The following is a 26,829-nucleotide window of genomic DNA, read 5'->3' on the forward strand; positions in this document are numbered from 1 at the left end:
AGAAAATATGCGATCAAGTTACGTGGTTCGGCTTTGAATAGCCTACGTCCACGGAAGAACGGAGCAGCTTTCTTGTATTGATATAACAGAGAGTTTTACAAGTGCATAACCAAGAGTTAAAGATGAATTACAATTGAGATTATTCCCTCAATCCCTCTACCTCTTTGTGTGTGCAGTGTCCTCTCTTTGTGTATCTCTTATACCAAGCGTGTTTCATCCGATGCCTCTCAAAACCTGGAGTTCAACTATATATAGTTTGTTCTTCAGTTTCCAGCCTTCACGGCACTGCCAGTTGTCCAACAGATTGCTTATGGCCCAAGCCCACAACCACTTGACACATTGTTGCAGCCCATATCTTGAGAGTCACCGTATATCCCAACAAATTTTATGATGTTTTAGTGAATACATTAATATCTAATGAATTTAATTAGCAATACACACACCAATTCCTAATCAACTAATTTATATACGATTTCTCCATCTTTGTAGCAACTCGCAAGGTTTAAATTCATGGCCATTTTCTTCTTGACTGCATTTTAATAACCAAGTGCTATCGACCTTCACAGGAGACTTGAAAGCATTTTTATTGATAGAAAATGACCAAATGAAAAATCAGTAATTTAGAGCTCCAAAAACAGGATTCCTCACAGGGTTAACTGAAATAATTGCAAAGGATAAATTTGCTACAAAGGATATTCAAACTGCCGAAAACATACATGGCCACCCTACTCAACACCACGGACATTTTCGTTTGAAAGGATGGTTTCTTGATGCATCGGGATAGGTTACCTCTCCAGGTGTATCACTAGCTCACAGTGTGGTGGATGAGGGAAAAGATCGACTCCCATGGCTTTGATAGGCTTAAAAGGCTCAGAATAGGGTATATAGACTTGGATCTGTGCCGAGCCAGACCAGCTGCACTCGTATGTCTCCATTGCCAGTTCTTCTGGTTATTGGCTTTCTCGGTTTTGTCTCCAGATGGTGCGCAAAGCTCGATAGCATTTGCCACAAGACTCTCAGGATTACAAGAAATGTAGCTGAAAAAGGAGAACAGGGTGAAGTTAAACCGTCAGAACATACTGATGACAACTATGTGTTAAGATTGGAACTTGGACCTTACTCAACCCCAAAAGCTAGCTCTAGGAGGGAGGATTGTCAAATCCTATATACCACTCAAAGGTTATTTATCCAACCGATGTGGGACAATTAACACACCCCTCTCACGTCCATGAATGCACATCTGGAGCGTGGAGTTTACAAATGACCCAATTATGGGCAGAACGGGTGGCCTAATTATAGGCAGTCCAACACATAACGATGGAACCCGGGCTCTGATATCATGTTAAGATTGAAACTTGGACCTAACTCAACCCCAAAAGCTAGCTCTAGAGGTGAGGATTGTCCAATCCCATATATATCACTCAAAAGTTATTTATCCAACCGATGTAGGACAATTAACACTATGTTGGATCAAAAGCAATCAGCACCGAACGAGTGACACGTTTGAATAGAAAGTTCATGTTTACCAGGAAAAAGGCTTCAATTAATCCAGTGGTATGAGACTGAGCTTTAATTTGGGTACTATCCGAGGGTGAAGAAGCCTAAGCAAGCGAGCTCTTGTCCAGTTGGATGGGTCTCCAAGGCCAAACAATATTTTGAGATCAATCACATACCTCCTCACAGTTTGGTACAATTGGATTATATATTAACACAGGGTAGACAGCTCATTGGTTTCGGTGTATTAAGAGAAGTAATATAGGAGGCAGAGGCTTGTAAAGAACTGATTCAGAGAGTATTTTGAAGGCAGCGAATTTCTAGACACAACTTGCCAAGTTGAAGCAAGAAGTTGGTGGAGAGTATCATTGAGCAATTTGAGATCTCATTGGCTCAGCTAAGGGAACTGCTAGCAGAACAATACGCAGCTTTAAAATATATTGCGGTCTCACTTTCAATAAAGAAACGACCAAAACTCACGTGACAACAGAGTATGACTAGAAATCCTGCTCTATTTTTACATGATGTACTCTTCAGTCATATTCTCGCAGAGGGTGAGGAATTCCATCGGCCGATGAAAACTCCATCGCGCGAACGCTGACCTAAAAGTTATCAGCGACTCGCAGCCACTCATTATTAGGAACATTTATATGTGTATATATATATATATTTGATATGTTGCAAACTTATCTTTTATATTTATGTGAACAATAGACATTGATAAGATGATATTCATCTATTCAATGTATAATCTTTTTTGGCAAAAACTTGTGTTAGACGGTCTCACGAGCTCTATTTGTGAGACGGATCTTTTATTTGGGTCATCCATGAAAAAATATTACTTTTTATGCTATGAGTATTACTTTTTATTGTGAATATGAGTAGGGTTGACCCGTATCACGAATCATAATTCGTGAGACGGTCTCACATGAGACTCACTCATCTTTTTTTTATTGTATTTCGTGAGACGGTCTCACATGAGACTCACTCATCTTTTTTTATTATATTCAATATTTGAATACCGTTGTATCGATATTCATATAAATGTATATTATTCATGTACAATATATCATAACTGCAGATATTTTAATATGATTGGCTTAGAATAACTAGCTTTATATGGACTCATTTGACACCCAAGTTTCCCATTGCCGTCCAATGACAATGTTAAACGTGTCTGTTAGCCGACAGCATTAAATCCTTTCCCATCTCGAGAAATATCGATTCTTTCCTTCTATTATTATTATTATTATTATTATCATATTATTACAGATGATTGGTTTAGAATAAACTAGCGTTATATCATGATATGTTTTTTTTTTTATAAAAAGTATTTATATTTTAAATTATAAAATATTTAATTTATGACAAATGATTGGTTTAGAATAAACTAGCGTTATATCATGATATGTTTTTTTTTATAAAAGGTGTTTATAAAAAATACCTTTTATAAATGATTATACTGCTCATAATATATAATTTTTTTTTATCATTTTAAAGATTTCAATTTTTACAAAATTTTTCAGGAAAAAATATTAAAAAAATGTAAATTTGTATTTACGTATCACATCACTCCATGAGAAAACTAGTCTTTATCAATTTTTAAAGCACGGTTTCTAAAAAATATGGCTAATTGTATGGTAAAAAATCAAGTATAAAAAATGATATATTATTTCAATTCAAATTTTTTTAATAATAAAACAGTTCGGATATACTGTATCACTCATTATTTTTTAGAATTTTCTGTAAGAGGAAATTTATTTGTGTAAAAATACTAATTGGAGAATTTATTGTTTAATTTTTATTTTTATTAATTTATTAATATATATATTTATTTAATAATAAGTCAAGATTTCAATTCAATCGGTTTCACGAATAAATCAATAATTATACTGCTCTCCTCGCTCTTGTCTTCTTCACAGCCACACCAATAATCACTTCATCTGCTCCGTTCCCAAACTCTAGATAGTACAATCTCTGAAACCCAACACGAATTTTAACCTATTGTAGCTGTCTTTAATGATTTAATCATGTAATTTCAACTAAACTTGAGCTACTGATGAGTTGAATTAAGATGCGTGAGTGGTTTGAACCAATGGCGAGAAGGGTTCCGAGAAGGGTCTGGTTAGGGTTCCAAATGTCAATGGGATTAATGGTGGGTGGAAATCACACCTCGTCCAGGTTTTGCACTCGCTAATTTGTTTGTTCTGTTTATCTGTTGGATTTCTCTTGAACATTTTACTAATATCCGATCTTTAGCTTTTAAGTTGAGTTAATCCCTACGCTGTTATAGATCTGATACTTTGAATTACTTGAAAGATCTGTGAGTTGGGTTCAACCGGACTTATTTAAGTTTGCTAGAAATGGACTTCAAGTTCTTGAAATGCCATTTACTTCGGGGTTCAGTGGTGAGGCTTCTGGTGTTAAGGGCCTTTATGCTTGTACTGGCTGTGATTATTCTCTCTTTGATGCAAATGTCCCGTGAGATTCGGGTAATCGAGCCAATGGTTTCAGATGTTGATGAATGCCCTTTGAATTTGCACTCGAGCCCATTTTTTAATGCTGGAGATTCCTCGAATTTCTCATTTCCTCCATTGAGTCATGCCACAATGTGCAAAGAGAGTAAAAACTTGACTAAAATCGTGTTTAAAGAGTTAATGCAGAAGAACTTGTTGCAATCAAATGCTAGATCATTGTGTGTTGGAGAGGGATCCGCATCCTCTGTATCGGCGTTGCACGAGCTGGGATATTCTGATGCTTCTGGTGTTGACAAGCACCCATTTTTCTCCCTTTTCAAGAGGAGATTTGTGTATGAGCTCGATTTTGAGGATGATAATTTCGACTTTGTGTACTCAGGAGATCTCGATAGGGTCTCAGTTCCTGCTCTCCTTGTGCTGGAGATTGAGCGTGTATTGCGTCCTGGAGGAGTTGGTGCGATGCTCGTTGGAGCTCGTAAGTTCTATTCAGGTGGCTTAGTAAGGTCTGCCACCACTGTTGCGTCATTCTTGAAGAGCTCTGATGTTGTTCATGTTTGTGGTGTCGGACCCTTCACACTTGTGATATTTAAGAAGAAATTTGGAAACTTTGCTTCCTTTGAGCATTTTCAACTTCCAGCTTTTTGTCCTTCCGTTGCAAAAAACAAGCCCTTTATGAAGTATATGGAGCCTCTTGCCCATAAAAACTCAAGGCAGTTCAACCTGGAGCAATCTTATCTCCCCAACTTCATGAATATCTCCTCTAGAAACAAACTGGTTTATATTAATGTCGGTGCGGGAGAATTTGCTAAGTCAAGCATTGCCAAAATGTCGAAGCCGTATTGCTCTAACCACCACACTGCTTTTGACGTGTTTGTCATTGATCACAAAATGTCTGTTCTCTCGTCTTTTGTTACAGATCCTGGCATCAACTTTATCTATCATCCGGCCCTAGACGGAGATTCAATTGCACCAGAAATCACCCCTGATGAATATTTGAGTGCTCCGATTGATGAAAAAGGGTTTGACTTTATTCTCTGGTTCAATGAAACAGTATCAGATGGAGATTTCGTGGTCCTTATGATGAACACGAAGTTTATGGAGTTGAACATTCTTGTCGAACTATTCAAAACTGGAGCAATATGCCGTATTGATGAACTCTTCCTCCACTGTGCAGATCCTGCAGACTGCAAAACAGCCATGTGCGGAGACTGCAAGAACCTTTTGAAGAGTCTGAGGAAGAGTGGCGTATATGCCCATGATTGGTTGGGAGACTGAGCTCTGTATGTCTTGTGGACTTGCGTTTATGTGTGTTTTGTTTCTGTTAAGAATAAATTGAAGTGGCGGATTGAGGACATAATCCACATTTCTTTCGTGTATTGTATTTGAATCTGTATTCCGTGTCGAATTGATGCCTGTAATTTACTTCGCTGGGTTGCGGAGGAAGGTTTCTCCTATGTTTACTATGCTTTATTTTAAAGATTGTTGCTCATTGGTTTACTCATTGGCATGTTACTTACATTTGACAACTACTGAATATTGCCCAGGGTTCTTGTTCGTCTGCATAAGATCAATTAAGAGTACGATGTATCTAGTGTTGTATGTATGGATCTGGTTACTATTAAGTGCTTGATCCTTCAGTCAAACTTTAGGTGTCTGATTCTTAGTTACCAATCTTTTGGAAGGGATTGTTGGATTTGTTGTTTGCCTAAGATTTAAGCAGCAATAGCTTTTAGTATTGTTTGTCGAGTTCGATTTGCATAACAAATTGGTAGCTGGCCGAAATAGGATGACAAGTTAATAGGCTGCTGCACTTGGACGTGGTTCCTGCCAGGAGCATGGGTATCCTTAGCTCTTTTAGATCAGCTGCAACTTGTTTCATGCCGGGCACATTTAGTTGCTGGACTAGGAAATAAATCAAATCGCCACCGAGTGGTATTATATTTTATATTTGAACTCAAACTGTTATTTGGTAAGTTGGCTCGAAACTTGTCTGGAATCTCAAGAGGTGAATGATTTTGGGCTTCATTTTGGCTAAATGTAGAATTTGAATTCTACCTACTTATATTAATTCAGTTCAGACTTAATTATCAAATTCTATTAAGACTCAAATTATTCCCCAAGTTAGTTGAATATTAGAAAATAAATATACTGACACGAAAAATTATAACCATGATGAACTTAAAGTACATGAGCTATTGAACAAAATAAAATAGGCTTAGGTTGAGCTTTAAAATGTATTCGAATATGTGAACTTGGTTTGCATTGGATTATTTCTAATACATATTGAATGTTCATCATTTGCGCTACAAAAGTTCGCAAGTCAGACTCAATTTGCACGTCTCATAGCCACTCACTGACCCCTTGTAAGATGGCCTCAGGAGATTGCCTTGAACCGCATAATCTTACACAATTCCTGCACCATCTCAACATATCAACCGAGTCTGACAAATTTTAGCGGCACAAAGCTACTTTAATCAGTGACCACAAATAAGATTATTTAAACGACGGGAAGTAAAAGGTACCAGGGAGTCGACCAAGGCGTTCCTCGACTCAAACATGAAGATCTGGCAAATTTTTCAGCTCCAGTCCTGCAAACGACAGAACTTCCAATCACAAAATAATGTTCTGAACATCACATTCATTCACATTCTATAACCACAATTCTTCTATGGATTTGATCCAATATTTTGCATTCCATCGTCTTTGGTTCTTATATAGACGCTACCTTGTTAAACCTTAGGAAGTCGATCCAAGCTCCACATGATTTATCTGAACTTTCGGCCAATCCATCTTGGCGAGATGCAGCGACACAAGTTGTAGCAAGATTTGCTTCAACACAATCGAATTAATAAGCATTGCATTCTCAGGCTCAGGGGTGGAACCAGCAAGATACGAAGGGGCAATTGCTCATAAAAAATATTGATGTTACAAAAAATTATAAATATACAAGCTTCTCCTCCTACCTTAAAGCACCACAAATTCAAAATTCTAACTTCACCCAGCTGAAGTCCAACATGTGTAACAGCAACTCAGCAAGTAGTAAAGAACGGTTTAATCCATACAAAATTGAGCATATCTCATATAAAATAATGTGTAGGACTCGCACGTTCTGATACATGTATGTTACACGAGGAGTGTTCTTCCAGATGTAGGATAAACCAACCCAAGAAGAACAATGACTGTCTTTGTCATAAATCAAAGCTGATGAAAACATCCAGTATGTTAACTGTTATGATGTGATTTTATGACAGTTGGCATTGAAAACTGAACATGAAATACTAACAGTACATAGTACCATTGCAGGTAAACCAGATTTTCCCGCACTTGATTGCCGACAAGGAGTTGAGGGTGGTAACATCCATTACTTTTTTGGCTTAACAAGTAACTTTCAGTCGGTCGATACCAACAATAAACAAGCATAATTGAATTGCATACATAGCACATTAGCATGCATAATATTTTCCGTATAGAAATCCCACAAGTTTCAGCAAATGTTCAGGATGACAAACTTAGATATCACGTGAGACATAACTGTGACTGCCATTTGGTTTGGAATGGCTACTAACGCGAACCACCACACTTACCAACAAAAAAATGAACACTAGAATGAAAAAGAGATGCATATATCACTTGATATATCTTCATGTCACGCAGTTAATTCTGATCCCAAACAGACTCCAGACATAAAAGTCGACTATCACGTCAAACAATTGAAAAATTATGATCCAAACAATAACAAATGCTGGAAAAGAAGAGAGAGAGACCTAAATGCAGAATCATGGCTCAGCAACCCATGATAGCACAATTATAGACAAAGACACCTGAATGCTCCTTCAGTCCAATAATTTTCCAATTCAAAGTGTCATTCTTGATTCCGACTTTGGGTGCCAGGTATTCAAGACATTCGCTACTACCAGATATGGGTGACAAATGATTTAAGAATATGTTCGTGAAATACAATTATAACGACGGTTTATGAAACACAGTCGCTATAATAGCGACGGTTTGTAGTGAACTCTTAAAAATGGGGTGAAATATTGCTTAATTATTAATTATTGAAGGTTTAAAGTTGAAGGGATTATTTACAATGAAAGAGATAAGGAAAGGAATCAAATAATGGTGAGTTGTAAATTCCATAACAAATCTTCCAAGGTGGCTGATTTTTCTAAGATAAATGGGGATGAAATATTGCTAGATAAACATGATAGAAATATTGCTTAAATGTTAATTAGTGATGAATAAAATTTTTATGCATAATGACAATAAAAATCCTATTTAACATATAATCATGCATATCACATAATCAATTAAGCAATTAAAATAGTTTAATTAACCATTTTTCAGAATTCCTAGATTTGCATGCCGTTGGATTACGTCGTCTTAATTTTGGACCTTACAATAACCATACTTTTTCCATTCCAATGAACATAACCATAAACAATAATCATTCCCATATCATACAATAATAAATCATGAATATCCAATAACCATATCTCCAAAACATCAAACCAAAGAATACATCATTGACAATAACATGATAAAAGGTTGGGATATGACAAGTTTACTTTAAAAGATTTAATTACATTTCAGATTCTTCTATGCTCAAACATATGAACTGCTGTTTCATTTTAGTTTATCCTTTTGGGAGATCCTTTAATATATTATTGTTTATTGTCATTTTAAAATACCATATTTTATTCAGATTATTATAATGAAGCAACCATCGATTTGCTATAATTAAATTTTTTTTCTATCATTAATTATATAGCATAAAGTAAGATTCGAAATTCAGCTCCGTAAAAATCATCATAATGTATGACCATTTACTATGTCAAATGTGACGTCAGAAGATACAAAGGAATATGTGAACTACATATTGTAAGACATTTTTATTAAAATCATATTATAAATTGTCATTTGAACTCATTCCAATTAATCAAATCCATTTCTACATTTTTCTTGTGGGATTTAACCTAAAGAATTCACGAAATTTCAAGAATTCAAGCCCACTCATGAACAATTTAAAAAACCAAGATCGGAAGCTTGGTTAGCAGACTAACCGCACACAAGCTTGTGTTTATATATATATATATATATATATATATATATATAGTAGTTTTTAAATTATAAAAAAGACAAAACAGATAATAATATTTTAAACAATAAAAGATGGCTAGATATCGCACAAGATTTTGAAAGCCTACATCCGAGCGTAAGCTTGTGGTCGATTAAGTTCGAGCTTGATTTAAGCTAGATCAAGCCAACTCGACAAGCTAACGAAGACTCTTAACACCCTAACTATGGCAAATGGTGAGTGCAAAAATGAGGAGTTGCCATCTTCTCAAGGATTCATGAAGATGGACACTGTTACAGAGAGTGTTCAAAGGATCTTGATTTTCCATAGCAACTGATCCAGTTCTGACAAGAATAAAACATACATCGGCTGACGCTATCCAGCTCAGCTCAAAGAACCTCATTTTCGCCCAAACAAGCATAAAAACTAAGTTAAATGGCACGTTATACATTTTTCCAACATTTTCTTGTGTTTAACCAAACAGCAAGACTAGAATTAATGCAAACAACATAGACCCGAAATCAAGACCTTATGTTATGTTTCATATCTTTCGCAACAGAAGAAACAACTTCTGGTCGACTTTAAACTTGTGCACCTTCAGGGGATCGCCTCTCAGCAGCAATTGAAGGCCTCCAAATGAAACATAGACAGCCCTGTCACAAATTAAAGATCAGATTGATTGCTCAATGAACAAGAGCTGAACAAATCATAATTCCGATGAAAAAGCAAAGCAGCTGGGTGTTAATGTATAATTTGTTTCATGTAATGCTGGGGTTGAAGGATTAGGTTATTTTCATTAGAAATACTCAATTTTTAAGCTAACAGAAAGTATCCTCAGAAAAACATAATTATAAATTGCCTATTTAAAATAAGAATATGAAATTCATGACTCCTGTTAAATAAAAAGCACTTGAAATTTTTTTAATATCAGAAAAAAAATGAAAGATACGAAATACACGTCAAGATCCTTCGATTCAAAGACAACTCAATAAAAAAATGAAGCAATTTGGACTCTGACTTCCAACCTCTCACTTAAACAGCTGATTGAATAATATGGCAAATCAAAATTTTCTAGCAACACAATAACTTATTTTCAACAAAGAGGAGCTACAACATACACTTTAGCATCACTGTTTCCATCATCAGTCTTTACTTGAACTTCTGACATTTTATACGGAAGGCCATGCATCACATACTCAAATTTGTCTGCAAGTGATTTTTGTTTGCCCTGCAAATGGGCGATATGACCATAAATGAAAGCAAGAGGCTTGACCAATAACAATGCCCTTGACGATGTTGACAAATTGTTACTTTCAGAATGAATCCAAACAAAGTCCAAGAATAATGTAACAAGAACCACTCCAGATCGCAACTCCTTAAATTTACAGAAAAATAAAACAAACAAAGGATCACCAAATAATCACAAGCCTTGTAACAAACTCTTCTGCCCAGATGTTCGAACACACAAAATTGATAATTCTGAAGAACCGTCTATTGATGTATATGTCCCAACTCGAAAATTCGGGAATACAGTTCTACAAACCAACCACATTTACCATCACGAACAAGAAATGCAGCATTCATCCAGCAGATGACGAAATATAAAAGAAGTCCACGAATCAAGAAATCTGTCAGATACATTATCTTCGCAGAACTAATATGATAAATATATAGAATTTCCTCAACTTTTCCAATCGAGACAGAGTGAGAATCAAACAAGAGTACCTCAGGAAAGTAGCCTGTAACAGCCGAACCATCCATCAACAGAGTGTTAGTTATCACCATTCGGTATTTCTCACCCGGGAGCATAGGATATATTTCTTTGTTCACATCTAACTCCAGATAAAACTCCTCAACTTCACTTCTTGCGATGATACGCGAAACTGAAAAATCATTCAAACCCATTAGCTAAAACCCAAAGATTTTCTTGTTCCAACACAATTTTTGACAACTTTATGTTCTGCTTTTTATCCTAGCAACTGCAGCAATATATAAAAGTCTCATTAACTGAAATAAAATACAACAATCAAAAGTGAAAGTAGAGAGTGAGAGAGAAAGCAAAGTTTTCACTACCCTTGTCATATACAACTTGATTATCCACTTTATGGACCTTGATTATCTCGTCAAAGTAAAACTCCGCCATTGCTCTGCAACCTGTAATGCATATCGAAAACGAAGGACACAAATTTTCAACATTTGAAGAGAATATTCTGAATTTTTTCATACAATTTCTTTGAAATAATTAATGTTACTTACAAATGGAAGGGTATTGCAAGAGAGGGAGGGTCGAGGTTTAGGGTTTTATAAAATCCGTCGCTATATTAATAAAACCGCCGCTTAAGAGTTTCACGTAACAGGAGATCGCACGGACGAGGAAATCTACGAAATGAAAACGAAAAAATGTTATTACAAAATAAAAAATCGAAACTTCGAAAAAATTGATAGAGTTTCGCTACTACCAGATATGGGTGACAAATCATTTAAGAATATGTTTGTGAACCTTGGTATATATAAACAAATAGCGACGGTATTTTAAAACCGCCGCTATTCGCGACGGTTAAGGTAAAACCGTCGCTAAAATAGCGACGGTTGTACCTTAAACCGTCGACGATTACAATCGGCGACGGTTTGCGCAAAACCGTCGCCAATCTTGATCTGCGGCGGTTTGGTTTATGAAGTAAGACCGTCGCTATTATTGACGACGGTTCTAATAAAACCCCGTCGCTATATTATGAAATAAGACCGTCGCTATATTTGAGGAGAAGACGGAGTTCTTTCTTTACTCACTTTCTCTCTTGTTTTACCTTGCTTCCTCTCGACTTTTTGTTGAATATTGTTCTGAAGTTTTCGAGATTATGGGGAGGGAAATTGGTTAGGTTATGAATTGAAAGTTTACTAATAGATGGACGATTAGAAAGGTAAGATAAAATCTTTTATATCCTAGAGTTGAGACTATAATAGGAATGATTTGATATCAAAAAATTTGAGGGATAATTAGGAATGCAGTTAGTCGATTTTTTGTCTAGAACAAGGGATAAAATTGCTTAATTAATTATTTGTTGGTGATTTAAAAGTGGGGAAATTATCTACTAAGAAAGATTATGGAAAAGAATCAAGGAATGTGTTGTCAAATATTTTGAATCTAGAAAAAGAGGGGGTCGAAATTTCACTATTAAAAATGGGGTGGAATATTGCTTAATTATTAATTATCGAAGATTTAAAGTTGAAGGGATTATTTACAATGAAAGAGATAAAGAAAGTATTCAAATAATAGTGAGTTGTAAATTCCATAACAAATCTTCCAATGTGGCCGATTTTTCTAAGATAAATGGATATGAAATATTGCTAGATAAACATGGTAGAAATATTGCTTAAATGTTAATTAGTGGTGAATAAGAAATGTTCGTTTTTACTCTCTGCCCTCAATACAATCATGTTGAGCTTCATACACATATGAAGATGAATCATATTTAGTACATCATCGTCGTCGTTCAAAGTCACATGCATCCTGTGTTGGGGGGCTACGTATTGCAAAATCATAGCTTCAGGAGTAATCTCATCACATTTTTTTCCAAGCCTCTAAAAAATGTCTAGTAAACTACAACCGCTGAAAGTTGAAATCACAAACAACTGTTTCTTGTATTTACAGCTACCCAAAAACGGCAGGTTGCAAGACTCACTTTCATATTCCATTTTGCACCTAATACAAAAAACATACAAAAGTAATTGATATCACATTTCAAGATTTTAAAGAATTTTCAGAAAATTTTTAAACAAAATTAACAACTTTATCATTCAAGAACTAAAACATAAAAATTGAGGATAAAATTACATTAATCGAGAAATCTAAAAATAATTTATGTATTTATCTTTACACTGTTTTGTATTAAAATAAGACAGCCGTTTGATTAAGGCCACAAGCTACTTGTATTGCTTTTATGTTATTCTAAAAACCAATTATAATACAAAACCCTAAATTTTGAAATTCAATCGGTGGAATTCAAATAAATAATGAATTAAAAACAATAAAAAGCACACAATAACAATAAAAAAAATATAAGAGAATCATTAAATTGAAACAAATAAACAAAAACTCACTAAAAGCTGGAATTTCACGAACTCCCTAAAAGCTGGAATTTCACGAAAAAAATGAGAAAATTTGAGGAAAGAAACTCACCTTCACTTTATTTCCCCTTCGCTGAGTTTTTTCTGCATGACGTCTTCAAGATTTTGAGCTTCAAGTAAATGAGGTTTCATACAGACCCACTATGGGATTTCTTCTGGCGAAGCCGATGGGGGAGATTGGGGTAACAGTATTAAAACCCCAAATACAGATGAATTCAACAAAATAAATAAGGGTAAAAATGAGTTTTAATTAAAAATGAGGTCAATTAAGTAATTTGATGTTTACAAGGGAGTTAAAAAAGCATGGTCGTCTGAAAATCAACATTTTTTCTTTAAATGCTTTTCTTTATTGCGCATATGCTCATATAATAGATTTTTTTAATTAGATTTTGGTCACAAGCATTACATCCTACGACTTGTATACATGTTCTATTCTCATTTATTGTTATAAATGTAATTATTTGGTGCAATATTTTTGTATCCTATATAGAGAGAGTGCATGCTCGGTAACATTTCCCATTTACCAGTTAAAGAATTGTAAAGCTCGGCAGATTTCAACACGTTTCCATCCTTGTCGCTTCCTCCAGCTATGATGGCTCTTGACCCAAGACTACCTGATGCAAAAAGACAACGAGGGCGATTCATTTCTTCACACTTGGCCCAATCACGGCGAGTCAGGCTATACTTCCAAATGGCGAACTCGAACAGCTCACGTCCGAAAACCAACAACTCATGAAATTAAGCTCCGGTTTTCCCAATCATTTTGCCAATATCAAATACAAATATCCCATCTCTAGCAACAGTATACGCAATCCGTCAATCCAACCCAACGACCATAAACTTGTGAAATCCTTTTCCGTTTATTTTAAAAAAGCATTCAATCTGTATCATCCAACCAACCTTTATATATACAAGATCAATCGATTCGGATTCCAACCCGGCATCACAAATTAATTAGATCTTTAAACGCCGTAGAATAATTGTTGTATTTCGTGTTTTAAAATTTTGATATTATGGTTAGGATTTAGTGCATAATTATTTTGTGAATTATCATTAGATTATCGTCGCACATGCATTTTGGATATTTACAATTGGTGTTTTACGAAAGTTTTGATGAAAGTGATATTATCATAATGTACGTACGTACTTTCTACATGCATTAAAATTTGTCTGTTGTATATACTTTACACAAATCGTGGGGACTGGTACGGCTTCATACTATGAAGGGGAGATGTCAATTATTTCTCGGGTAAATGTTTATTGCAATTTTTATTTTTTTTTGTAGTAGATTCTTTAATTTCTATAAAATAATAATAATAACGAGCTAAAATCATATTATATATTATGTTTGTAATTTATAGCTATTTGTTCCCAAAGGTTTTTGGTGGCACATGTTTAATGAAGAAACAAAAGGTTTTTTTTAATTAAATTAAAAATGATAATATCTACTCTTAGTATTCTGATTTAGTGCTAATTAATTTATTATTATGAACACACACACAAAATAAAAACAAACTTTTCTTTATATATTTTTTTTCCCAAAAAATGAGGGCGACTTCAGCTTTTTGACTTTTCTCATAAGATATTAGTTCATATTCCCGAGGCTTTAAAATGAAGTATATTTAAATTTAACAAGAAAATTAAAACACAAATCTCTAAAATTTCACATTGTCTTTTAGAAAAGGCTTTAACTAAAACATCTCTCACCGTACTTACTCTATTAACTCCAGAAGTCAAGGAGAAACCTTCCCATATTTGCAGCCGAAAGCTGGAAACTAAAGCCATCATCCACAATTTCTAGTTTCTACCCAGTAAAAACTCTCCCCAGTCCAGCAAAACCCCGAAACTCGTAGTCGAACCTTCACGTTGTATGCCCGTTTCTGTTCAGCATTACACTTTGTCTTCTCGGTTATCCGGGCGACAATAACTGTATGACCCAACTGCTGTCAAATGAGAGCATCTGTTTCACTACGTTCAGGCAATTTTTTTCTGGAGATCATGACGCTTGCACCAGCACAAGTATGGCCGAATTGGCCCGTTTTCTCCTACAACCCATGCGTTCTGCGCAACATCCTCTAGAGTCATTCTTTGCACAGGATCTGCACAACAGATTCACTTATCAGTGATGCAAAAGTCGAGCTGATGAACATTTGAAATTCTTCAGAAAATAATGACAAATAATGCAACAGCATCGAAGACTGACCTTTGCACAGAAGGCCCTCGAGCAGACTCTTCAACAGAGGGTTCATTTCATCAGGAAGCAACAATGGGTCGTTCACTATCTGCGGGTATCAACATCAATATCTATTACTAGAGAACAATATTTTGCCGAAATAAGGTAGAACGGGGAAACGGGGCAATATACTTGTACAGATAATGCATGTGAAGAAATTTAAACAGGACACAGCAAGAGTCGACTATACACACCTTGTCATATGTATCTTGCAGGGTCTCTCCAAGAAATGGATATTTCCCGAGAACCATACAGTATAAAGTAACTCCAACTGCCCATGTATCGGCAGCTTTTCCATGATAAGTTTCACCTATACAGCACTCGGGAGCTGTAAATACAGGAGTTCCAGGAGAACGACGAAGCTCATCATTATCATCCTACACATAAAATTGTTGTGAATTGAGTTCATGACACTGAAAGTGAAATGCCGGACTATGAAAAAGGAAAAATCTAATAAATAGAAAATTTATTTTGCATAAAACACTTTATATGGTTATTCCACTCAAGTTCTTTATAAAGCAAAATACATCCTCTAGAATACCATAATTTTCGAACATGGACATATTCTTCGCAGGAAATCTAGAATTTGATCAGATCATTAAGTGCACAGGCAGGATGCTCGAGTCTCAACAAATGATACAACACTTGACAAATAAAGGTGATATCCAAGTAAAAACAAATAACGAAATATGAAATTCCCTAATGTATTGTCAAGTTAAAATTTTCCATACCCAATAATCCAAAAGAGTGGAGTGGTAAAAAATTGCTCTCTGAAACAATATAGACTGAATGTATATATGTCCATGCATTTTTCAGATTGTTATTCCCGTAAGTGATTTACGATTGAGAGGTCCACATTTCAGTACTAGATAGCAGACGTCTGGGAATTAATATCAAGCCCTCCCTTTCACATGATCAAATAAATAGAATTACTTACCTCAAAAACCTGACTGACGCTAAAATCACCGATCTTGATGGAACCAGAACCAGTAATTAATAAATTATCAGGTTTGATATCCCCATGCACTATATTCTGTTAATTGCAGCAAATAAATACTAAGTTTAGTTCTCTACAACTGAAAGACCAAGCATGACAAACTCGGGATTATGAAATTGTCTTTTATGGGAAATTATGCCAAGATGCTCTATCACAGAATCATAAATGCATTTCGATTTTAAACAATTCATGAGCCTGCAGCACATTTCAATCTTTCAATATAAGATAAATATTCGAACAAAAATATCAAGAATGAGGTCCATACGAAACCAAAGTACCAACCAAAGAAGCAGAATTGGGAAGCCCTTTTTCTGCCTAAAAAGTGAAGCATAACATAAAATTGGTGCATATTACTACTTATTACCACAGCTACAGCATAAAACTTGGCCACTTTATTAAAACAAAAAGTAAAACACTGAATTTGGTCTTTTTTTTGAGTTAGGGTCAAGGTTTGTTAAAATTGGATCTCGAACTTGAAACATCTTCCCAAACTCGGGACCTTGGTTCCATATGGCTATAAGCCATCGGCCTGAACTCGGTCTTTTTAGATGACTAAAAAGATACTAAAATATGTCAGAAGTCCCCCATAGGCTGTAGACCAATGTAGAGTTCTAAAATTGCAATATTAGGTTACATATTATAATACAGACGAAGTAAAAAAGCACATGAAGAGTTTAAGCACTAGAGACTGTGAAACATTTAACATGAGGATATTTACAAATTGACATTTTAGAAGTTTGAAGTCTTCTTAAGGTGATAGTAAAATCTGGGAAAATGGAGCAATATACTCCTGTACATTCTCAAGCATCATACATCATCGTGTAAGATCAAAATAGACTAAAGCTTTATTCAATTAACAGAATAAAAACAGAAGTCTAAACATCATACATGAGCATGAAGATACATCAAACCAGAAACTACACCACATAAGTACTTCCGTGCAGTATTTTCTTCCAGGCAACATGCAGGACCGGTACCATCAAAGACCCATTTGCCTTCCACATATTCAAGAACTGAACAAAAGCAGCCTTGAAGTCACATAAAGAAAGCCACCATTGGCTGGGGCAGAAACAAAATGAGGGACATTATAAAATACCCATAAAGAAGTGATCAGTTGTAGGGTCATCTATAACTTCAATTAGATTGACGATATTGGGATGGCTCAATCCCTTCATTATTAAAACCTGCAAGCATATCATTCATCCATTTTGTAAAACTGATATATGAAAGGAGAACTGATATAGGTTTAAACAGAAGAGAACATCTAAGGTTGTCAAAGGACCGCTTATAAGAATGGTCATATATACCCAACAATCAATGCAATTGATAAAGAATGCTAGAAAAGATGGATGTACACGACGTCTGAATTTAAGAGAAAAAAAACATAAAGTGAAGATTATCAAGTAATGCAGGCCACTCGCAATTAGTTTTAAGAGAAAATTTTACATAGGCATGGCGGGAGGATATTCTGCAAGCCAATGGTCATGGCACACTACATGACAGGCTAGAAAGCCAAAAAACTCTAGATTAAAGGTATATTGGAATTTGGAAATAACCACAGTACAAATGAAGCAACATGCTATCTACCACCTGAAAAGATGACATATAAGAAGAGATTACCATTACCTCACGAAGAACATCAGACATGGCAGTTTCTGAAGGTGTGACTCGTATCTTCAGCAGATAAGACTTATGAAAGGACTGCCAAAAAAGAAGAGAACAGCTGATATCATGTAAAGCTATAATTTCTAATCACTTCATTCTCATTTGGGTTCTTGTTAATATATTCTGGAGAACCAATAAACATTTTAAAAACAGAGAATAATCTAGCTTTCTGTTATTGAGTTATTTAGAGATTATAATATTAGATGTGCAACTGAAACTGTCAGCTGCTCAACAAAGTAGAGTGTGATATCCACATGAAAAGGCTGTCTCTATTATTTTTTTGGGTGTGTATAGGATGTAAAGCAGATCCCAGCAGGAAAAAGATTAATAAAAAATTAACCTAAAAGAGTTTGAAAAGAGTGAATGAGAATTTAGAAAATGCATGTGTAAATATCTAAATGATTAAGCAAACATGAAACAAGACATCACCTTTATAGCATAATTTTTACCATCTATATAACTTCGGTAGAGAACCTGCATATTATACAATACAGGGCAAAAGATTACATGTAATACTCAATACAGAAAACTAGAAAGTGAGATGCTTATACCATTAAGCTCACCACTTTTCCGTAGCTGCCACCACCAATCTTGCGTTCATAGACATACTCATTAACAGTCTTGATTCCATTTTCATCCTGAATTTAGACGAGCAGAATAATGATAAGTAACAATGGATCAATTACTACTCTCATCATGATATCTATTTTATCTGATTTAAGCAACTTTCATTTGAGGATGAAAAAAAGAAATAATAATCAATTTCGGTTACGGCCAATCTCATTCTTCTGAGCATAAAGCTTGAGCTACTACTTTAGGTCTACATTGGAAAATTGAAAATTTACATTAACACGCTCTAATGTAGTGACAAGGTAAATTTTCACGATATTCAAAACAGAAAAATTGAGTTGAAATAACCATGATCACCATAATTTTAGTAACACAAAACACATTTATATAAACATAGAAAATTCAATCTACCAAGCTTCAAAGATCGATTATTAACTGGCAGAAAGTTTTAGAGCTTTATTATTTCTTAATATTGATAATAGACTTTTTAAAGTTTCTTTTCCTTGCTGAGCAGGGTGGATGTATATTGGCTCAAATCAACTTAATGGGACAAAACCATCTAGTTTGGTAAACTGGAACATCGATCAGTAATTGGGTTAAAGTTTACATATTTCGATGAAAAAGTTCCCAGTACAAACTTTGAATGCTACAATGTAACACACACAGGTACATAAAATCATAAATCTTTAAATATTCAGGTAACCACGTTCATTTGCTTGTCTTCGAGTAACAATCACATGTATTGAACAATTAAGCAAAGTAACATATCCACACAAAGTGAATTTAATATTTAAAGAAGTTAGGGACTGATTTCGATGTTTGTTTTGGAGGAACAACTTCACGATTCCTCAAGAAAATAAAAAGGTGCCAAGTAAAATTCATGGATGGAGGAGAGATTCAGTAAAAAAAATCTAGATTTCATTATATAACTTCTTATATTTATATAAATACCAAAACAAGGTACACTTCCCAAGAAGCACATTAAGTAAATCCAAATATTGAAGGGGACACCAACTTTCTCATTTCCAAGTTCCAACAAACATCTGAAATCATGAAAGAATTTTTGCTTTTCTGAGTTCTGGGACAGGTGTCATGTGCAACAAAACTCATCCATATCCCAGCCTTCAACGGTAATTTAGAGTGCTGGAAAATTCTAGAATCTTATTTTGCCACTGCTTACGATAAATTAAAAATAAAAAACATCTGTCACACAGCTTACCTCTGAGCGAAGGAGACTGTGGGTTTCCTTAACAGGGAACTCCCTGCAAATGAATCCATGCTGCATCCGATACCTGAGATTTTCCTCCGCTCGTTTGGTAGGGCTTTTGAAATCACACTCTTCCCCATTCTCATTATCAGGCACATCTCTGTTAGAAAAGCTATCATCCTCATTTTCCGTCTCTTCATCCAATAAGAACTCGTGTGATGTGCTATCACCTAATCCCCTAACTTTATTGGATTTTTTTGCAAAGCTAAAACCAAACCAGCCACAGCAACCCACCGCTGTCATTTTCTCCATCGTATCCCTCTTAACAAACATCACAAGACTAAAGTTCTAACCAATCATTTCAATACACAACACGCTAACAAACTACCCATAGTCCTGAACAAAGAAAACAGCAAATCAAATTAAAACCAGCATGTTCCCTCAAAAACCAATAAAAGACTAACACCATGCCAGTAGACATCGGAAGCTATTAAGTACACATTTCTATTGATAAATAAAGTTAATGACGACCGTCAATACTTGAAGCGGGATTTAGCAGACTGATCAGCTATAATATTCCAGAGGATGCCATTCAGCAAAGCGAAAGAAACAATTAATCAACTCGATACCATAACTATGCGGAGCTGACATCTCCGAAATGCCTTAACCTTCTCGCCCGACGAGTAAGATAACACCAAAAACCAACAATATTATGAGTAATTTTTTTTATTCAAGACGGCGGTCTTAATGTTCAACAAACGAAACATGATTATAATATACACAAGCAGATACGTTTGAATTGTGGGCTAATTCAAGAAAAGGTCAAAAGAATCGGATTCAAAATAAGATCACACCACGAAATTATAATATAAAATTAATAGAATGACAAAATATAAATGACAAATAGATACAAAGAGCCCATCAACAAAACAGCTGAACTTTTTTAAAAAAATTGCATACATTACCTGTCTTGTGATGGTGCTCAACAACAAGAACAGAAAAACCCAGCTCAGATATCCACAGAAGATCTGATTTTCAACGTCCCACAAAAAAAGCGAACTGGTACGCGAAAAAAAATCAGAACAAGGAAGAAGAGCCGAAAATTCGAATCCCAATCCCAATTCTGATTCAAATTCCAAAGCCCTCCCTCAGCTTTATCACATTGTAATCAATCAATCAATCTTCAACAGAATCTCCGCTACAGAAATAAAGAAACCCATAAATGACTTTTAATGCATGAGATTGAAAAGGATTAAGAGGGAAAGCAAAATGGGCAAACGTGGTGTCATATTCCGACAGCCACTGTCTCTTTCCTCATTTTGTCAAACAATGGTCCTTCTGATCAAGATTCCGTTAACCCCAAATATATTTAAACCAGACAAATTGCTTTCTTAAATTCATCACCCAATATTTTCTAATTATTTATTCAATTATATTTTGAATTTGCAAATACATTTCAATAGATCTCATAAAAAATATATTACATCTAATTAAAAAGTTATAATTTATTTATAAATGTATAATTAATAACCTTTTTCAAAGTCTCGAACACAATTTACATTTATATTATTTAATTATATTATAACAAAAAATTAATATTTAAGTACAAATAAGATTCCATAATGGAGATGTATAACGTTTTCGGACTCAATATTTAATTTATATTTATATTTTTATGACAATCTATATTTTCTAGGCAATTATTTAAATGTTGAGGATTTATGTGTTGGTTTGGTTAAGAAAAATGTTCATTTGATTTTTTTTTTATATTTATATTTTATAAATATATTAGTTAAAAACATATGTAAAAAATATTATGAATATAATTACGTCATAATAAATATTAATCAGGATGGGACTACGTTCGTGTATTTCAAAATCTTAATAGACGACAGTCAAGTCAAATTACTTGGGCCTGTTTATTGGAGGCCCAAGAGCAAAGAACAGCCCAACCCAACGTCCAATTTCCTATCCTAAATCTAAAATTTGTAAAGCAAAAAACAAGGTTAAGTTTATAACTAATTTCGGTGAAGCAAAGCCAGACAGGATTCATTGCAGTAATCTCGAACTCTTTCACTGAACAAGCGCCTTGTGTGGTTGCCGCCATGACAGTTGGCGTGCTTGCTCTACAGGGATCTTTCAACGAACATATCGCAGGCATGTTTTCTTACTCGGGTCCTCTTTATTTTTGCTCTAGGATATTGTATTTGTATGCTTTTGGATAATTTTGAGGGTATGCACAATATTCACCATGCATATCCCTGCATATGGAGCGGTGATTGTTTCGCGTGGATTCGATGATGCAGCTTTGAAAAGGTTGGGTGTGATTGGAGTGGAGGTAAGGAAGGCGGAGCAGCTGCAAAATGTGAGCGCGCTTATTATTCCAGGCGGAGAGAGCACCACCATGGCTAAGCTTGCCGGGTATCACAACCTCGTAGGTCCCTTTTTTTGTTTGTTTAATGATGCACAAGATACTTGAAGGTTGGGAATTCAGTTCTTTTAAACTTCTATGGTTCCTGAAAATAGGTTTCTTAATGATATTTTTTTTTTTTGCTTTTGCAAAAAGGGGGAGAAGCAGAGTTAGCAAAGTAAATCGCTGGGACTTGCATGACAATTATTAGGAATTTGGTTGGTGGGATTATATGTTTCGAGGTGGTTAAACTAGAATTCGCAGTCAAATGATGTCAAAAAACTAATTTCTGCTCGCATGTTGTTGTCCATATTAATCTGCAACGGTGCTAGTGGATTTCCTATTGATGACCTATATTATTCTGTTTTATGTCATGCTTTTGCTTGCGTGGTGTGAAGGCCATTCAATAGGCAAAAAAAAAAAAAAAATTAGTGCCAGAAGATTTGTTGGCTCAATGAATATTCAATATTGTTAAAAGGAAGAATTTATGGGCTGAGGTTTAATGAAAGTTCTATAAAACTTCTTTGGATATTCAAAACATACCAATGGATGAAAAGAAAGTGTTCCACAGTAGGTGTGTGGAAGAAAGGTGTTTCCTTTTAATATCCCTTGCTGTCAATTAATCAGAAGGAGGAAAAGAAAGGTGTTGCCTTTGAGGGATTCGTTCGAATGAGCTTTATGGTGGAAATGCTGTAATATTTGTTTGTGTTTTCAGCCGTTTACTACGAAAAAACTGTAGAACTTAATATATACACGTGAATTCTGTTCCCAATAATTTGAGAAACTCCAGCTGTGCATGCTCTGTCTTAATTACCATGACGATACTGCTATTCTTTTGCTGAACTGAGGATAATGTTGGTTTGCTGAATTGTTTGGTGTCACTAAGTGCAGAACCTTATCGCTTTTTTATTTGACAGTGTGATTAAAAATTTACAATGTGGTTATTGGTATATCATTTGCATAACGATTCTTGGGTTGCAATTGTGCCCAAGCTGCTCGTGAAAGAAAGCTTACTGGTTCAAACTCTAGCTTTGGTTTCTGGTTCGTGGGAAGTAGGCAACGGCTTACACTTCCTAGGCCATTGCAATTGGTATATATTCAGGATAAGGAGTAGGTATAGGATGATGTATATCACCAATCTACATATTTGTCTGTATAAATAATGTCATTTTATTTTTATAGAGATGGTGGAACATGATCAATAATGTGAGGAAAAGGGATTAGCTTGCTGTATCTATTGTAATCATCATCTCTATTATTTTAAATTCTATAGGACATTTAAAATTCATGGTAGTTATTCTGTCCACCACTTGGTGGTGAAAAAATTGAAAATGATAGAAATTCAGAATGTTGCTTTTAGGATAAAATTTATGTTTTCAGACTCCCACTCCTTAAAACTTGCTGTACATGGTCGTATTCTAATTTTCATCTATCATGTTTTTTCAACCGTAATGAACTCAACAGTATCCTTAGTCCTTACTAAAGCCTGATACTCTTAATTCCTTGCGCTAATTTCAACTATTTTTTCTTGGAATAAAAGTTAGTTGTAGTAACTATGGTGGCAGTCTATCTGTGTCTATTTGTCAACAATGTGTTTATAAGAATGATAACATTATAAACATTTTTTCGACTGCAGTTCCCTGCTTTGAGAGAGTTCGTTAAAATTGGGAAACCGGTTTGGGGAACTTGTGCAGGTCTTATTTTCCTGGCTGACAAAGCAATTGGTAAGTATATTTATTTTACCGTTACCATGACACTGGCTTGAAATTTCACACTTTTGTGAACCTCAATACATGTTCTTCTTTTGCTTATGTATTACCATACACAACATTCTTATCACTAAAGCAGGAAATGAGATATTTTAGAGTTTAAATTTCAGTTTTGAGATTTCTGTTATATGTCTTTCCTTCAGGGCAGAAAAGCGGAGGGCAGGAATTGATCGGTGGCCTTAATTGTACTGTGCATAGAAACTTCTTTGGCAGTCAGGTGTCATAGCAATTTTTTCCCTCAAATTTACTACATTTCTTAAACATCGAAAGGAAAAACAAAAGATATTAGCTGTCTACTGCATGCACATATACATTTTTGCAGTTCTCCACTTCACGCTGATATCATCATTGGTGTCGGTTAACTGTAAGGTTCTCATAAATTGATGTTTATCCTCTCTCTTTGTGGTTTTTTCCTTAAAAATTCGTATAGGACCTAAGACATGGACTTGGTTGTTTAATGATTTAGTTTTTTTTGTTCATTTTGACCGTGATTCTCGGTATAGCTTCTCATTTTATCAATGCAGGATATAAAATTCCTATGTTTCAAGAATGTGAATTCTAAGAGCAGTTCCCAGTCATCTATTGATCTTATGATTAACTGAGACCAGTTGAATGGCTTGAGTGCATGCTACTTTTAAGAGAATGGATTAACACTGTAAAGCAGGACATTTTATGTGAACAGTAGGGAATGATATAAGTACATAGATATGATGTAGAGGGATGGGTTTTTCCCCCCAAAATGAGTTTTTTGGCTGATTTCAAAATTTGTTTCCTCTTTCCCTCTCAATTTCTTAAGAAAATCAAGATATCTGTTTTCCAATCAATGTCACTTTTTCAGCTGCAAAGCTTTGAGTCGGACGTTTTAGTTCCTGAGATTGCAGCCACAGAAGGAGGCCCACCGAGCTTCCGCGGTGTCTTTATTCGTGCCCCTGGAATTCTTGAAGTAGGCCCAGAAGTACAAGTGTTGGCTGATGTTACAGTTCAATCTGACGGAACTGCTGATTTTGATTCAGTTGTTGAAAGTTCGGAGGTCAAATTTAATCATTTTCATTTTTTCGCCTTCACTTCTTCACACTCACTTTCTGCTAATGTTTTTATTCCTTTTTATTATTTCCACTCACCATGCTCTACTCCTTAAAAGACGAGTATCTTTCCAAAAGTACTTCAATCTAGTGACGCTACTCCCACTAATTGAGCCAGTACTTTTGAAGAAATAATTTGAAGATGTTTAAAACTTTGGTTGTTCTGATTTACATGTAAAATCTAAGTCATACTGTGATCAAATCTGGATAAAGGTTGGTTTTCCCCATCGAAAAGAATAAGGCCTCCAATGCTAGCCAGTCTTAAATAAACCAGAGGGAAGGCCATCATTGTCAATTGCTCATCCCATATTGTTATGGACCTTTTCACGCTTTAACCCTTCGGACTTATTTTTCCCTGGCAAACCTCCCCTCAATCTGATCAGACAAATTCATCATATGTCACTGTTTGTTTCTAGAGATTGTTGAATTCATATGGATTTCTGCGTTCACTTTAATAGTTTCTTTTGTCTTTTATAAACAAACAGTCCTTGATTGCTTAAATTTAGGGCATTGACTGTTTTTGATAATTAAAATCGACACAACACTTTGCATGGATATGGGGGGCTAATGATGTTTATGAGAATTTTATGACAAAGGGTAAAGATAGTACTGCCACCCTCAAGCAATCTTAGCAAAGATTAAAGGTAAATTAGGTTTCTTCTTCTTGCCGATTTCTTGTGGCATGATAATGTTTTGATGAAGGACGTTTATAATCTATGGATTTGTATGCCGAAAATATATGATTGTATCCCTTGTTTAAGTCTTAACTTACAAGATACTAGTATTCGTATTATAATATATCATAACAAATGATGTATTTGATTTGTGATATCCATTACGATTTCGTCCATCAGGAAAATTCTGGATCTGAAAAGAGGGTGATTGTTGCTGTAAAACAGGGAAACTTGCTAGCCACCGCTTTTCACCCGGAATTGACTGCTGACACTCGATGGTATGCATATTGAGCATATACAACCAAAAATACTCTAATTAATTTCTAAGGACCTTCCTCTGGTGCAGGCATAGTTATTTTTTGAAGATGGTGAAAGAAACCAGCAATGATGCTTCAAGTAGTATTGCTTTGTCCACCGAAATCCTGGAGCCTCCAAAATATGATCTTCCAGTATATCAACAGTGACGAAGAAAATGACATTTCAAGCGTGGAAATGGATTTTTAGAAGGTGGATGAAACTTTTATTGCATTCTGTCTTGTACGAGCTTCTGATTTTTTATTACATTATTTATTCTTAAGCAGAGATTCAATGCTTTAAAAAGTGGTTTGCAGCCTATATTTTCTTCTTGAGTCTTCGTGTACATACTTAAGAAATTGTTTGTTATGTGGTATTCCGTATTTGAAGTTTGTCAAAGAATTAATCTAAATATTTGATCTCTTGTATAAAACTATTATCATCAGCGGTATGAGTGTCATTTCACTTTATGTTTAAGCTATCCATTTTAATTGTCATTATATTAGAAGAAGATTTGAATGGAAACTCAAAAGGGAAAATCAGATTTAATTCAGTAATTTTTTAATAATATTAGTTTTCAATAATATTTCGGTGTGTATATGAAGTCTTTACACCATATTCAAGTCCTATCACAAAATTAAAATCAATTCTCAAACAAATTTTCTCCATCCAAATAAACTCAAGATTCAGGAGTTTTATTTTGATTCCATTATTTAAGTCATAATTCTCCATCAAAATACAACCCGGATGACTAAAAG

The 26,829-nt window shown here is 34.9% G+C and overlaps 4 protein-coding genes and 1 long non-coding RNA gene across 8 annotated transcripts; 2 read left to right on the plus strand and 3 right to left on the minus strand.

The window, feature by feature from the left end:
• The first annotated feature begins 3,857 nt into the window (after positions 1–3,857).
• On the plus strand, positions 3,858–5,246 carry LOC140839300 (uncharacterized). Its single transcript, XM_073205937.1, has one exon. It carries the CDS (start codon positions 3,858–3,860, stop codon positions 5,244–5,246), a length of 1,389 nt encoding a protein of 462 aa, XP_073062038.1.
• A 958-nt stretch (positions 5,247–6,204) lies between these two features.
• Positions 6,205–7,647, minus strand: LOC140839965 (uncharacterized). The gene is made up of 2 exons (XR_012119815.1): positions 6,697–7,647; positions 6,205–6,559 (listed from the first exon to the last, which is right to left on the minus strand). It is a non-coding gene; the product is annotated as an uncharacterized lncRNA (long non-coding RNA).
• Positions 7,648–9,348: 1,701 nt separating this feature from the next.
• LOC140839964 (DNA-directed RNA polymerases II, IV and V subunit 8B-like) lies at positions 9,349–11,428 on the minus strand. Its single transcript, XM_073206992.1, has 5 exons — positions 11,302–11,428; positions 11,119–11,199; positions 10,771–10,928; positions 10,164–10,273; positions 9,349–9,698 (listed from the first exon to the last, which is right to left on the minus strand). The coding sequence occupies exons 2-5, from the start codon at positions 11,186–11,188 to the stop codon at positions 9,587–9,589; spliced, it is 450 nt and encodes a 149-aa protein (XP_073063093.1). The 5' UTR covers positions 11,189–11,199; positions 11,302–11,428; the 3' UTR covers positions 9,349–9,586.
• A 3,680-nt stretch (positions 11,429–15,108) lies between these two features.
• Positions 15,109–21,196, minus strand: LOC140839966 (serine/threonine-protein kinase GRIK2-like). 4 transcript variants are annotated; one of them, XM_073206994.1, is made up of 12 exons: positions 20,808–21,196; positions 20,374–20,510; positions 19,855–20,238; positions 18,629–18,703; positions 18,495–18,539; positions 18,027–18,101; positions 17,497–17,584; positions 17,289–17,413; positions 16,341–16,436; positions 15,598–15,780; positions 15,374–15,452; positions 15,109–15,269 (listed from the first exon to the last, which is right to left on the minus strand). In XM_073206994.1, exons 3-12 carry the CDS (start codon positions 20,173–20,175, stop codon positions 15,145–15,147), a joined length of 1,212 nt encoding a protein of 403 aa, XP_073063095.1. In that variant the 5' UTR covers positions 20,176–20,238; positions 20,374–20,510; positions 20,808–21,196; the 3' UTR covers positions 15,109–15,144. The 4 variants fall into 4 exon arrangements, with proteins under 4 accessions (XP_073063095.1, XP_073063096.1, XP_073063097.1 ...); XM_073206995.1 differs by having other exon boundaries at positions 20,371–20,510; XM_073206996.1 differs by lacking the exon at positions 20,374–20,510.
• Positions 21,197–21,841: 645 nt separating this feature from the next.
• LOC140839967 (probable pyridoxal 5'-phosphate synthase subunit PDX2) lies at positions 21,842–26,548 on the plus strand. The gene is made up of 7 exons (XM_073206997.1): positions 21,842–21,999; positions 22,149–22,276; positions 23,889–23,976; positions 24,165–24,238; positions 24,860–25,051; positions 25,958–26,055; positions 26,124–26,548. The coding sequence occupies exons 1-7, from the start codon at positions 21,948–21,950 to the stop codon at positions 26,239–26,241; spliced, it is 750 nt and encodes a 249-aa protein (XP_073063098.1). The 5' UTR covers positions 21,842–21,947; the 3' UTR covers positions 26,242–26,548.
• Positions 26,549–26,829: the final 281 nt, after the last annotated feature.

The sequence above is a fragment of the Primulina eburnea genome, chromosome 8 (assembly GCF_022965805.1).
Source record: "Primulina eburnea isolate SZY01 chromosome 8, ASM2296580v1, whole genome shotgun sequence".
Taxonomy (NCBI): domain Eukaryota; kingdom Viridiplantae; phylum Streptophyta; class Magnoliopsida; order Lamiales; family Gesneriaceae; genus Primulina; species Primulina eburnea.

Coding starts and splice junctions, on each gene's coding strand:
- LOC140839300 (XM_073205937.1), top strand. CDS start 3,858: ATGGACTTCAAGTTCTTGAAATGCCATTTACTTCGGGGTTCAGTGGTG.
- LOC140839964 (XM_073206992.1), bottom strand. CDS start 11,188: ATGGCGGAGTTTTACTTTGACGAGATAATCAAGGTCCATAAAGTGGAT. Junction 10,274..10,770: donor TTACAGGCTACTTTCCTGAG/GTACTCTTGTTT, acceptor GCCCATTTGCAG/GGCAAACAAAAATCACTTGC. Junction 9,699..10,163: donor GGAAACAGTGATGCTAAAGT/GTATGTTGTAGC, acceptor AATTTGTGACAG/GGCTGTCTATGTTTCATTTG.
- LOC140839966 (XM_073206996.1), bottom strand. CDS start 20,175: ATGTTTGTTAAGAGGGATACGATGGAGAAAATGACAGCGGTGGGTTGC. Junction 17,414..17,496: donor AACTGATCACTTCTTTATGG/GTATTTTATAAT, acceptor GCTTTTGTTCAG/TTCTTGAATATGTGGAAGGC. Junction 15,453..15,597: donor TGCAAGATACATATGACAAG/GTGTGTATAGTC, acceptor TGATACCCGCAG/ATAGTGAACGACCCATTGTT.
- LOC140839967 (XM_073206997.1), top strand. CDS start 21,948: ATGACAGTTGGCGTGCTTGCTCTACAGGGATCTTTCAACGAACATATC. Junction 22,277..23,888: donor TTGCCGGGTATCACAACCTC/GTAGGTCCCTTT, acceptor TTTCGACTGCAG/TTCCCTGCTTTGAGAGAGTT. Junction 23,977..24,164: donor CCTGGCTGACAAAGCAATTG/GTAAGTATATTT, acceptor TCTTTCCTTCAG/GGCAGAAAAGCGGAGGGCAG.